The following is a 14,276-nucleotide window of genomic DNA, read 5'->3' as shown; positions in this document are numbered from 1 at the left end:
CCATGATGCCAGTATTATATTCATTCCAAAACTAAACAAGGATCCAACAAAGAAAGAGAATTATAGTCGAATTTCTTTAATGAACACAGACACAAAAATACTCAATAAAATTACTGCAAGATAAATCCAACAACACATTAAAAATATCATACCTTATGAACGAGTTTGTTTCATTTCAGGGATGCAAGGATGTTTCATCATACATAAATCAATAAATGTAATACAGCAAATAAAGAACAAAAAACTAGGAATCTCCATATATAGCTATCCTTACCACAACTAGCAAAAACCCCTCGTCCTCCTTATTAATGTTTATACTCCCTCTTTAATAAAATTAGAGATAAAGGCAAAAACAGTATATGCTTGGAAATGAGGAGGTGGGGGCCAGAGGGAGGGAGTGAGGGGAAAAGGAGGGGGCAGGAGAAAGGGAGGAGTAATGACCCAATCATTGTATGCACATATGAATAAAGGAAATTTTTTAAAAAGAACAAAAAATCAGATGATCATCTCAATAGAGGAAGAAAAGACCTTGACAAAACTCAACTTCTTCCATGATAAAGCGTTCTGAATAAATAAAGAATCAAAGGAATATACCATGTACCTTAACATAGTAAAGACTACATATGACAAAACTTACAACCAGTATCATACTAAAAGGGAAACATTTCCTTTAAAGTCATGAAAATGATGAGGACATCCATGCTCCTAATTTTTTTTCAGTTAGGATTGAAATTCCTAGCCAGAGAAATAAGGCAAGAGAAAGAAAACTGGGATTCAAATAGGGAATGAAGAAGTAAAATTATCCCTTTTGATTCTCTTTTTAAAAGACCTTAAGGATTCCATGAAAAACTAGATTTGACAAACACTTTCTGCAATATAGCATAATACAATATCAATACACAAAATTAATATCTTTGAAAGACATCAGGAAAATAATTCCATTCACAATATCCTAAAAAAAAGGCCCTAGGCATAAACTTAACCAAGGAGGTGAAAGACCTCTACAATGAAAATTTCAAAGAAAGACAGTGAAGAAGACATCAGAAGTTGGAAAGAGTCTCCATGTTCATGGACTGGCAGAATTAAATACAGCCATTGTGAAAATGGATGTATTACTGAAAGCAATTTGCAGATCAAATCTCATGCCCATATCACAGTTCCAATTTCATTCTTTGCAGAAATAGAAAAATCTGAAAATTTGTAGGGAAGAATAAAACAGCCAGAACAGCAAAAGTAATCTTGAATAAAGTGTACAAAAATATAGGTTTCACAATACCACACATCAAGTTATACTACAGAGCCATAGTAACAAAAACAGCATGGTACTGGAACAAAAATAAGACACTAATACCAGTGAAACAGAACAGAAAACCCAGAAATAAACCACATGGTACACCATCTGGTCTTTGCCAAAGGAGTAAAAAAAAATACACTAGAGAGAAGATAATGTTTTCAAAAACTGGTGTTGGAAAAACTGGTTGTCTAGATGCCTATCTCTCACCCTGTACAAATATAGACTCCAAATGTACAAAAGATCTTAGTGTGAGAACTGAAATTTGGAAAACATATATTCCTATATATGCGATATAGGAATAGATAATTATTTTCTGAATAAGACTCCAATGGCCCAGGAAATAAGAAAAAGAATTGAGAAATATGGCTCCATCAAATCAAAACCTTTCTGTACATGGAAAGAAACAATAATCAGAATCATATAACAATGCTCAGAATGTAAGAAAATCTGCACCAGCTATTGAACAAAGGATTAATATCCAGAACATATAAAGAGCTCAAAAAACCAAACATCAAAAGAACACATACTCCAACTAATAATGAGGCAAACAAATTGAACAGTTTTCAGAAATAGAAATACAAATGGCTAATAAATACGTGAAGAAATGACCAGCATATTTAGTTATAAAGGACATGCAAATCAAAACTACTAAAATTCCATCTCACCCCAATCAGTTTGGCAATCATCAAGAAAACAAACAACAAAAATGCTGGTGAGTGTACAAGGAAAAAAGAATGCTCATAAAGTGTCAGTGAGAATGTAAACTAGTATAACCACTATTGAAATCATTATGGACGTTCCTCAAAAAGCTAACAAGAAACCTACCTTATGACCTTGCCATACCACTTGCAGGGATTTATCCACAAGAGTATGAATCAATATACAAGATAAATACCTGCACACCCATATTTATTACAGCTCTGTTTATAAGAGCTAAACTGTGAAATCAGCTGAAGTGCTTAATGACTGATAATTACATAAATAAAATTATATAAATATATAATTTTATACTTATTTATACGTATGTATATGTATGTATACCTAGGGACACACACACACACGTATATCTATAAATATATTCAACCATAAAGAAAAATGAATTTCATTTGCAGAAACAGGAATGGAACTGAAGATCATCATGTTGAATGAGGTAAGCCAAGCTCAAAGAGCCCAATATTCCTACACCTACCTTAAAATGATGATGATGACGACAATGATAGGACATGAATGTAAAAGGGGGCATTGTCTAGACTATCTGGGCAGGGATCAGCAAGAGAGATGGTGGAAAAAGAAGGGATACTGAGGGATAAAGGGGCTTGAAATATGATACACACACATAAAGAGAGTAGAATGAAACCCACCAAATACCACTTAAGAAATGGGGAAGAAAAAGGGAGAACAGAAGTATAATGCAGGGCATGAACTTGTTCAAGGTGCACAGTACACATATTGGAATTATCTCCACTATACCCACTCATTAATATATCCTAATTCAAAAAACTTTTACATTAGATGGCTATATCAAGTTTGTTACTTGATCTTCAGTTCTATTTGTTTGATGGCATTTAATGACATGAAATACCAAAGACTTACATAATAAAAACTATAAATTATTAATTATAGAAGAAAATAAATTGCAATTAAATGGACAGATTTATGCTGTCCTGGGATCTGATTATTAAATACTGTTGTTTCTCCATGAATTGATCTGTATATTAAATGTAATCACAATAAAACTCCACCATGTTTTATTATAGACATTGAAAAACTGATTCTAAAGTTAATTTGCAAATGTAAGGGACCTAAAATTACCAAAACAACATTTAAAAAGTACATAACTTTTTTCACTCAGAACATCATTCTGAGTGAGGTTAGCCTGGCTCAAAAAACCAAAAATCGTATGTTCCCCCTCATATGTGGACATTAGATCAAGGGCAAACACAACAAGGGGATTGGACTATGAGCACATGATAAAAGCGAGAGCACACAAGGGAGGGATGAGGATAGGTAAGACACCTAAAAAACTAGCTAGCATTTGTTGCCCTTATCGCAGAGAAACTAAAGCAGATACCTTAAAGCAACTGAGGCCAATAGGAAAAGGGGACCAGGAACTAGAGAAAAGGTTAGATCAAAAAGAATTAACCTAGAAGGTAACACCCACACACAGGAAATCAATGTGAGTCAATGCCCTGTATAGCTATCCTTATCTCAACCAGCAAAACCCCTTGTTCCTTCCTATTATTGCTTATACTCTCTCTACAACAAAATTAGAGATAAGGGCAAAATAGTTTCTGCTGGGTATTGAGGGGGGGAGCGGGAGGGGGTGGAGTGGGTGGTAAGGGAGGGGGTGGGGGCAGGGGGGAGAAATGAACCAAGCCTTGTATGCACATATGAATAATAAAAGAAAAATGAAAAAAAAAAGTACATAACTGGAGAACTAATCCTACATGATTTGCAAGATTATTGTAAAGATTTAGTATTCAAAGGATAATATTAATGTAAATATAAGAAAATAGATCAGTGAAAAGAACAGAGTCCAGAAATAGACTCAAATAAATATGGCTAATCTAGAGGGAGACAACTCTGTAAAGACAGTCTTTTAAATAAATGATGTTAGAAAAATTAAGTAGGAATTGGTAACAAAACAAAACAAACAATGCAAACAAATGAAAACTTTTATCCGTACTCTACAAAGCATAAAAGTAATCTCAAAATAGACCTCAAACCTAACTGTAAACCAAAAACTTAAAGCTTCTAGAAGAAAACAAAGGAGAGGATTTCTGTTTCCTTATATTGAGCTCATTTTCAACCATAAGGCAAATTGTGCCTTTAAAGCAAATTTATAAATAGAACTAAAGTCATTTCTAAAACTACCTCTAAAATAACACAGTTAAAAGAAGGGAAAAGCCAAAAGTAAAAGACAGTAATTGAAAGACATATATCTGATAAATAACTTGAATAAAAATAAATAACTTGAAGATGTCAATAATTGGAAAACAACCAACCAATACAAGTTGTACAAAGATTTAAACATCCAGTTAACTAAATATTTGTATTAAATAAATATAAATAAATATTTAAATATGCATATACAAATCCAAAACATTGTTAGTCACTAAACAGATGAAAATTTAAACATTTATGATTTTTATAAATGCCTCCCAGAATCATTCAAGTTCTTTGCTGCCCACAGTGTCAGCAAGTAAATAAAGGAAGTCAAACTCTGTTGGGGGTGTGGAAATTGATAAAAATACTTTAGAAAAACATCTATTGTTTATGCAATAGAGATGCCTGCACATCCATGTTTATATCAGTACTATTCATGATAGCAGAACTACAGAATCAGCCTATGCATCCATCAGTTGATGAATGTGTAAATAAAAAGTGGTATATGTGGGATGAGTGAGAGCAGTGGGAGGGGGTGAATTCAAGTATGATATATTTGATACATTGTAAGAACTTTTGTACTCCAATGGTACCCCCATTCAGCACAACAATAAAAAAGTGGCATATGTACATGAAGGAGTATTATTCAGCAATAAATAAGATTGAATTTATATATTTTGCAGGAAAATAGGTAGAACTAAAAATCATAATTTTATGTGGGATAAGCTGGGCTGGCAAAGACAAATGTCATATGTTCTCTCTCATATGCAGAAACTAGACCTAAAAATAGTAATATGAGTGCAAAACAAAGAGATTGGGTGTAAGAGGAGATAAGGTGAAAGAAGAAGACAAAAGCAGGGTAAGAGGGGTTGAATATGATCTAAGTACTTCATACACATGTATGAAAATATAGTAATAAGATCCATTTAATTCTATTACAAGGCAGGTGAGAAATTCAGAAAGAGTAATGGGGGAGTGAATTTGATCAAAGTACATTATATGCATTTATGAAAATATTACAGTGAAAACCCTTTGTACAATTAATGTACACTAACAAAAACAACCATATGATCTATATACTCTACTTCTAGGTATTTTTCCAAGAGAATTAATTTCATACGTTCATATAAGCTTGTAGAAAAATGTTGATAGCACTTCCACTTAAAATTGATTTTAAAAATGAAAGAAAACAAATGCCTATGAGCAAGTGAATATATAAACATATTGTGATATATATTCACAATTAATGCTACCAAAGAAATGTCCCCCTCAAACATATTCACATTTTTATCCCCAGTGCCATTTTGATTAGGGGTAGAGAATTTGAAGTAAGATAATACTCAAAGGACTAATCATAGGCATGCTTGTAAAAAGAAAACCTTTCCTAATTCCAGTAAAAAAGGAGAGCGCTTGAGAGAAAGGTCAGAGAGGGGGATTATGCTTTAGAAAAGGTGATAGAGGTGATGTTGCTGCTGTTGAAGAATGGGGAAGTGGGCCTGGGCCACAGGATGCAAATAGCCTCTAATATGATGAAGGCAGAGAAACAGATTGCCTCTTAAGTTTCCGGGAAAGGTCACAGTTCTGCCCATTCCTTGTTTTTCCCATTAATATCTATATTGAACTTCTTACCTACAGAATTGAAACATACTAAATTTATGTTGTTTAAACTGGGAAGTTTATATTAATATATTATGACAGCAATGTAAAACTAAAATGCAAGGGAATTCCACTTAGAAATAAAAAGAATGTGTGCTAGATAAAATATCACACATTATAGAACGATTGTGCACAGTGAAAAGACAGACATTAAAGCAATATTTACTGTATGGTTGTACTAGTATTAAGCTCTATAAAACTCAAACTGAGGTGACAAGTTAGACCAGTAATTTCCTGGGATGGCATAGGAGATAGGGACTCTATAGCATCACAAGGAATCTCTTGGGATGAGTTATATGTCAGATGTGGTGATGTTTTCATATTGGTTTGATGTAAATGTATTGTGCTTGTTTGTTTGCTTACTTTCTACATCCCCCACCAAGATTTATGGTCCCCAACAGAAACCTGGCACATACTCTGTTTATTTGTGGACCACAAACTATGACAGATTTTAATTTCTTTATTTTAGTTTCTGGTGTTTGAACTCAGGGCCTCACACTGGCTAGGCAGCCATTCTACTACTTGAGCCACTCCTCCAGTCCCTTCTTAGTTAAGCACTTCTCCAGATAGGGTCTTGCAAATTATTTGCCCAGCTAGCTTCAAACCACAGTCTTCCTGATCTCTGATTTCTGAGTAGCTACAGTTACAGTGGTAAGCCACCAGTGCCCAGGGAAATTTTCAACTTTTAAGGGGATATAAAAATAAAGAAATATGTAGCAGAGATTACATGAATCTCATAAGTTTAAAATTTTGACATCTGTTACAAAACATTCCTTACTCTGTTTGATAAGTTGTCTATTTTACTCACCTGTATGATGCACCCAGGAATAATGCTTGACAGATACAAAGTGCCTTGTGAAATTTAGTGTGTGCATGAGAGAGAGAGAGAGAGAGAGAGATGATTGAGACTGAGGACAAAGGAAACTTTACTCTGAAACTGTATTGCTTAAAAATGCAAAAGATAAAATGTTGATTGAGCACACAAGTTTGGAGGCTCCATCATCTCTTTCCTTAAAAACAAAAACAAATATATGTTAGGAGGTGAAAGTTAAACTTGTTTTTATGTTCTCAATGGTCTACTCTTAATTCAAGGGGTTTTGGAGGTTTTTTTCTACAAAAAGAATGTTATAACTCTACTGAAATACTTCCTGAATTTTTACTTAAACTGAAACAGTAGATGCAGACTAAAGTAGTAGTTGAGAATACCCTGGACAACCAGGCAGCTTGAGCTCAAATTCTGGCTATAAACACCAGCTGTATGATCTTTAGCAAGTTACTTTCTCTGTCTCTTCTAGTAGCTGTTCTATTATAAAAAATAATTATACCTACTGTATATTAAGATGATTAAGTGAATGTGTGTGTGTGTGTGTATAAAAGACTTAGAATACTACCAGACTTAGAACAGGACCTACAACACTACCAAACATGTGTCTGGTAGTAAACAAGTATGATTAATATAATAAACAAAGGCCTACAAAGTAAAAATTCCTAAGCTAGTTTTTATAATATTAATACCTATCATTGAGTCTTCCTTCTTTGTACTCTCTCTGTTCTTAATATTTGATTTATCTAACATCTACCCACATTGCTGTGGCTTTTCTCTGTTTAAGTCTCAGTCCCAATATTCTGACTTTTCCACACAAGAAGGAAAGAATGTGAGAAGGAAAGCAGAGAACTACATTTTCTGCCCAGGGCAGTCTATTACATAATAGGCAGTAGTACATTCCACAAGTGTATCATCTGAACCTAAAGAAATTTTAAAAATCATGAAATGGAACTAAAACTTGGATAGGAAATCCACTCTACCACTTTCTCACTGCATAACCCCACATAATATTTAAACCTTTTTAACCTTATTTTACCTCCTATGAGGTGACCAGTATAAATATCTTAGAGATATTTGAAACTTTAACTGTGAAATTCTTACTGCATTTTATTATGTAGTGTTAACTTATGATTAGCACTAGTACCACAATGTTATATCATTTATTTTATACACAGAATTAGAACAGCATGCAAATACACTGTAGAGCCTTATAATATTAGAAAAGACTTGATTACATACATATACCCCAAAACTCATTCTCAGTTGCTTTTACTTTTATGTCTTAATAACTTGAAATGCTTTGTATCAGAAATAATCCCCTTATATTTCAGGTGATAAGAATTGTAATATCTCCATATCAGGTTCTAAAGAGTTGACTCTTGAAAACAGTCAGTCAATATTACATTTACTTGTGAAAGTGAAAACACAGGAGAAAGATTTATGTCAAATCTCAAATGTGATAAAAGAGGGGAAACCTAAAACAACCTGCTAATGGGGAATTCTAAGCCTTGTAAGTGATCATGAACTGTTAAGTTCAAACAAGATTTTAAAGTAGAATTCAGTCATTTTGTGGTCTGCTACCTATTAAAAAGTAGATATTGAAAAATGAAAATTACAATGAGGTGCTCACATGAAAAATAATTCCTCTAGCTAAGGAGATAAGAACATAAGAAACTAGGGTGAGAGAGAATGTTCTATACTTCAGCCTTCTAACAGCATGAATATAAGGGACAGAGAATTATCACTTATCTCTAAAATTCCTCAAATCATTTACTAGTAGTAAACCAATTAACATAACCAAATAAGAAACTCCAGTGAATAAAGTTTTTCAGTGGCTTTTTTTTGAAAATTTGTGTTATTTTAAATTTTCATTTATTCACATGTACATACATTGTTTGGGTCAATTCTCCCCACTGCCTCCATCCCCACCCTCTCCCCCACTACCTCCCCTCTCTTCCACACAGAACCTGCTCTGCCCTTATCTCTAATTTTGTTGAAGAGAAGACATAAGCATAATGAGAAAGACAAAGAGTTTTTGCTGGTTGAGTTAAGGATAGCTATACAGAGAGATTCCTAGCATTGCTTCCACTTACAAATGTGTTACAACACAAGTTGATTCATCTCTAACTGATCTTTACACTGGTTCCTGATCCCATTCTCCTGTTGACCTCTGTTGCTTTAAGGTTTCTGTATTAGTTCCTCTGGAGTGGGGACATCAAAAGTTTTCATGTTTTGGGTTTTCTACCTATCCCCATACCTCCTTTATGTGCTCTCCCCTTGTCATGGGATTCAAGTCCAACCACATTTCTGCATTTGCCCTAGATCTAAAGTCTGCATATGAGGGAGAAGGTTTTTGGTCTTCTGAGTCTGGCTAACCTCGCTCAGAATGATGTTCTCCAGTTCTATCCATTTACTTGCACATGGTAAGATTTCATTATTCTTCATGGCTGAGTAAAATTCCATTGTGTATAAATGCCACATTTTCTTGATCCATTCATCAGTAGTGGAGCATCTTGGTTGTTCCCATATCTTGGCTATTGTGAATAGTGCTGCAATAAACATGGGGTGTGCAGGTGCCTCTCAAGTAACCTGTGTTGCATTCCTTTGGGTATATCCCCAGGAGTGGGATTGCTGGATCATGTGGCAGATCTATTTTTAGATTTTTAAGAAGCCTACAAATTTTTCAGTGGCTTATTTTATATGAAAAATATTTATTGCCTAGGTATACAGAGGAGAAATTTTGGAAAAAGTTGAAGGAAATGCTTTTTTCTGGATAACCATATCATTTTGCATTTACTTTATGGCTAACACCAATCAGAATTATTTTCATGTATGAAAAGCATTCTTATTAAGGCATGGCAAATATTGTATATCATATTATACACGTAAATGAATCTTTTAAGTCTATGGTTTAGGGAGATATACCTATTATTACTCCAAAGTTGGTGTTTGAGCATCACTGCTTTCAAGGATGAAGAGAACAAAAACATAAAAATAGAAAAGAGAAACCTACACAATGAAATAAGACAATAATTAAATTTCTAAAGCTTAATTTGTGATTTTAAATTATCATGGTTATTTTTTAACACAAGTTACTCAATATTTCCCATCTATCAAAATGACTTGTGTTACTCTTATAGTAATTGCATTTGGAAATGTCCCAGGACAAGAATAAAATGGTAGCAATATTTACTTTGTTTCCATAAAAAGAACATTTCTTATCACTGCAGAAACCTGACCAGGCTTCAGATACCGACTCTTCAGTTTTGACATGGCTGCGTTCATTTCCTTGTTCCTTAGCGTATAGATAACTGGGTTTTAAAACAGGAGTAAAGATGGTGTAGAACACAGCAAGCACTTTGTCAACCGAATAACCACTGAAGGGCCACACATAGATGAAAATGCACGGTCCAAAGAACAACGTGACCACAGTGATGTGAGCAGTGAGTGTGGAGCGGGTCTTTGCCATGCTGGCCAAGGAGCGACTCCTGACTGTAATGAGTATCACAGTGTGGGAGACAACCAGAAGGAGAAAGGAACTCAAAGAAAGAAAGCCACTGTCTGCAACTATTAGTAAACTGACAACATAAGTATCTATGCAGGCCAGTTTGGTAACTAGAGGGAGGTCACAGAAAAAGCTGTCAACCTGATTAGGACCGCAAAAAGGCAAGTTAACAGTGAATGCCAACTGACTGGTAGTGTGGATGAAGCCCACACACCAGGAAACAATGACGAGAATAATACATATACGGCGGCTTATGATTGTCATGTAGTGGAGAGGCTTGCATATTGCAACATAGCAGTCATAGGCCATGGACACAAGAAGTACCATTTCACTGCCAGCAAATTGATGAACACAGAAAATCTGGGCCAAGCAGGCTTCAAATGAAATAGTCTTTTGGTCAACCAGTAAGTCAGCAATCATTTTGGGGGTAGCAAAAGAGGCTACACATACATCTATGAAGGAGAGGTTTGCAAGCAGAAAGCACATGGGGGTGTGAAGGCGGGAATCTGAGGCCACAGTCAGGATGATGAGAAAGTTTCTCAGCACTATTGCCAGGTAGAGTAGTGAGAATATGAGAAATAAAAAAGGTTGAAGTTCCTTGGAACTGGAGAGTCCCAGCAACACAAACTCAGTCACCTGAGAATAATTCATTGATATTGGAAGAGCTTATTTCTAGTTACCTGAGTAGGAAAGAAATTGAGATCAATCAATGAACTGATCATACTTTCAAAATCCTAGTTTTGTCTCACTTAATTAGAATTTTAGTTTTTATTCAAATATGTATGTTGGATTTTCAGACATCTCTAAATTTAAGCAATATCTTTTAATCAAAGTAAAAAGAATAGGGCCAGAATCATATATTGAACCAAAACTCTTTTAGAAAAAGTAAGTGTTGTTTGGGAAGTTTGTTGAAAGAATTCCAAGAAATCAATTCATTTAGTAATATGAATTGAAGAAGTTAAACTAATGGACAAATGAAAAATGATATTGAATGGTTGTTTAACAGTAAAGACATATAATGTACAGGGTAAAATCTGCTACTTGTTTCTTCACAAAACCAAGTAAGAGCTCAATAAAACATTTTGAAATGCTATCAGAGGGATATGAAATTTCATAAAATGGATGTTTTACAAACATTGTTACAAAAAGTGTACAGGTTATATCATTTCTTTTAAATAAAGTTCAAAGATAGCCACAATAAATCTATGGTATTAGAAGCCCAGGATAGTGGTTTTCCTTGAAGTCAACAAAGGGAGAAGGGGGGTGGGGAATGGGAGGAGCTTTGGAGTGCTGGCAATGTATTTGTTTATGTGATTGGTAGTTACCATTGCTTTCTTAGGGTTCATTGAAGGAAGATCTAGTGTTTCCTCTCCCTTCATGGGTTCTAAAGACCTCCTCCTGCTGTAACATGATGGCATCTTTTTTATTGTTAGCATATATTTATTATTAAAAGAGGTATATATAATGCACTTTGATCAAATTCACCTCCTCTATTACTCTTCCTAACCCTCCTTTCCTTATCCCCTCCCCCTCTTTTAAGAATAATTTTAATGTTCATGATTCTATTTCCATACATGTGTGTAAAGTGCTTTGATCATATTCCCCTTGTACCTTCCTCTCTGTCCCTTCCCCTTTCACTAGTTACTATCCTTAAACAGTCCCCATTTTACACTTGTGTCACTCACATTTTTTAGATATCAATTCCACATGAGAGAGAACATGTAATATTTTGTCTTTTGATGACTGACCTATTTCACTAAACATTATGATCTCTAGTTCCAACCACTTTTCTGAAAACAGCATGATTTCATTCTTCTTTGTGGCTATATAAGACCCCATTGTTTATATACATCACATTTTCTTTATCAGGTCATCAGTTGATGTACACATAGACTTATTCCATAGCTTGGCTATTGTAAAGAGTTCTGCTTTCAACATGAGTATGCCAGTATTTTTTTTGTGTGCTCACTTGCATTCTTTCTGATGTAATTGAAGATCTCTTTTCCCTGGTATTAAGGCCATTTTGGACACTGGTTTCATTACAAACTCTGCTTCCACAATTTAGTATTCATGGAAATATTATCTACATGCCACATAATTAATTTTTGCTTGATAAATGAATATTTATTTTCAATCTATTTTTGCAGTACTGGGATTTGAGCTCAGTGCCTTGTTCTTGCACTCTACCACTTAAGTCACACCCCCAAGCCCTTTTTGCTTGAGTTTTTCAGAGAATGCCTCACTTTTTTTCCTAGGCTGATCACTAACCAAAATCTTCCTCCCTCTATCCCCCCACTTAGCTGAAATTGTAGACATGTATCACCATGGCAGGTCATACATCCTTACCAATTTCCCCTTTGTGCTAGAAGGCTGTGAGTATAACAAGAAGAAAGCTTATCTATCATCTTTGCTGCAAAGTAAAAAAATAGTATATTCCACCTTTTGCCACTGACCAACTAGGTCTCCATTATCACATCTCTTAAATCAAGACATAAATTTTAGAATGTGAGATGAAGATGTTGGGTACCCAAAACTAAAATTTTTAGAATAAAAGTCCATTCTTCAAGTTCACTTTTCTGAAAGAATGTAAATGTCTCATTTGTCCAATACTCTGTGCTCTGTGCATTTAGTGTGAGGTTTAATACATTTACCCCCGAAGGTCATCTATACATATTACCCTTGTTCTTTTGAACAAGCAATGAGCCCTTCCCTTCACTCCTCTGTCGGCTCTCTACCAGATGAAGCAAGAATTGATTTATTACATAATAAAAGGACTGTTCTTCTACACCTGATATAATCACTGGGCTACACTGGAAATATAAGTCTATTGGGAAAAATTGTAAGTTAAAATTGAAGCAGCATTGTCAGGCAGCCATAAGACTTTGAGCACCTTCTGTAGCCTTCCAAAGCACAATGTCTGCAAGTATAAAGAATTGTGGATAACATTACCTTAAGAGACTAAAATGTTTCTAGAAGATGAAAAATTTTTTGTCAAAAGTAATAGGAGACACATATAAACATTCTCCATAATGCATTGTTTCTGATTATGACCTGATCCAAGATGGTGTTACCTGACTGACAGAATGAGTTTATGATTACTAAATGGCCACATATAAATTTCATTTTTTTATTTCTTATAATATTTTGAGGAAAATTGATAGAGCCTGCACAATTTTGCTAGGTGACTCTCAGGTTACAACTATAGTTATGCTTCTACCCAATTACTTTAATCTCTAAAATAGTATGCCAGGTGGCAAACTAAAGTAAGTCTGAGTATAATTGCAGATGCCACCAAAGTCAACCAGTTCGAAGTTAGAGTTTGTACTCCCTCTATCTCATCTTCCTTCTTGGCTTACCACACTCACAGTGGTATTACATTGTCCTTGGAGAGATACCGGTAAAGTGCTTTCACTTACCTAAGATAAGAAGGACAGTGTTCACAAATTCTTTAGTCCATTATCATTGTGGCTTGTAAAGTGTTTAATTGACAAGTTCAACATGCTAAGAAAAAATATTGTTATGACCCTAAGTACATGTGCCATATCAGATTTGATTATAAAGTAAGAAACATATGAAGTGTCTTGGGTCTTAAACTTATACTCAAGATGGAATGTCTTCAAAGAGGCAAGACAGGGTTGAGTGCCACATCCAGATGCAGGCCCTTGGTAGCTGAGGAATTCCAGAGTTTGCAGGAATCTGAAAGAGGGACAAGACTTGAGAAAACAAAATGAAAAGAAGTACTAAACATAAATTTGGGTATGCTGCATAGAATTTAGCCAAAATGTTTGCAAACACAGTAACTTCAGAGACCTCGAGGAATTAAAACCAGTCATATGTCTCTAAAGTTTACATGAGGAAGATTGGTACCCAAGTCTATCCCAGCTGCATATCTAAGAAAATTACAACTTCTCCACTTAACCTCCAGAAGTATAGATAACGTTCTTCAAACAGTTACAAGCAGGCAATCAGAAATTTCAGCCAAAATTTTTCCTTTTGAGCCGCCATTTTCTGATCAAAGTTTTTGTCAAAAATATTAACTAAAAGCACTGCAAATATTTTTAAGAAAAACAATCTTTGATAGTCATTGACATATAATTTAAATTCTGTAA

General features: G+C 34.6%; 1 protein-coding gene across 1 annotated transcript; it reads right to left on the bottom strand.

Annotated features, from left to right (window-relative positions):
* Positions 1-9,851: 9,851 nt before the first annotated feature.
* Positions 9,852-10,889, bottom strand: LOC109681057 (olfactory receptor 4K15-like). Its single transcript, XM_020155639.2, is given in 3 exon segments — positions 9,852-9,980; positions 9,982-10,832; positions 10,835-10,889. Coding segments are annotated over 3 exon segments (1,035 nt in total).
* Between the last annotated feature and the right edge of the window lie 3,387 nt (positions 10,890-14,276).

This window comes from Castor canadensis, chromosome 3, assembly GCF_047511655.1.
Source record: "Castor canadensis chromosome 3, mCasCan1.hap1v2, whole genome shotgun sequence".
Taxonomy (NCBI): domain Eukaryota; kingdom Metazoa; phylum Chordata; class Mammalia; order Rodentia; family Castoridae; genus Castor; species Castor canadensis.
The sequence above is the reverse complement of the archived record's forward strand: the minus strand, read 5'-3'. Positions and strand labels throughout refer to the sequence as shown.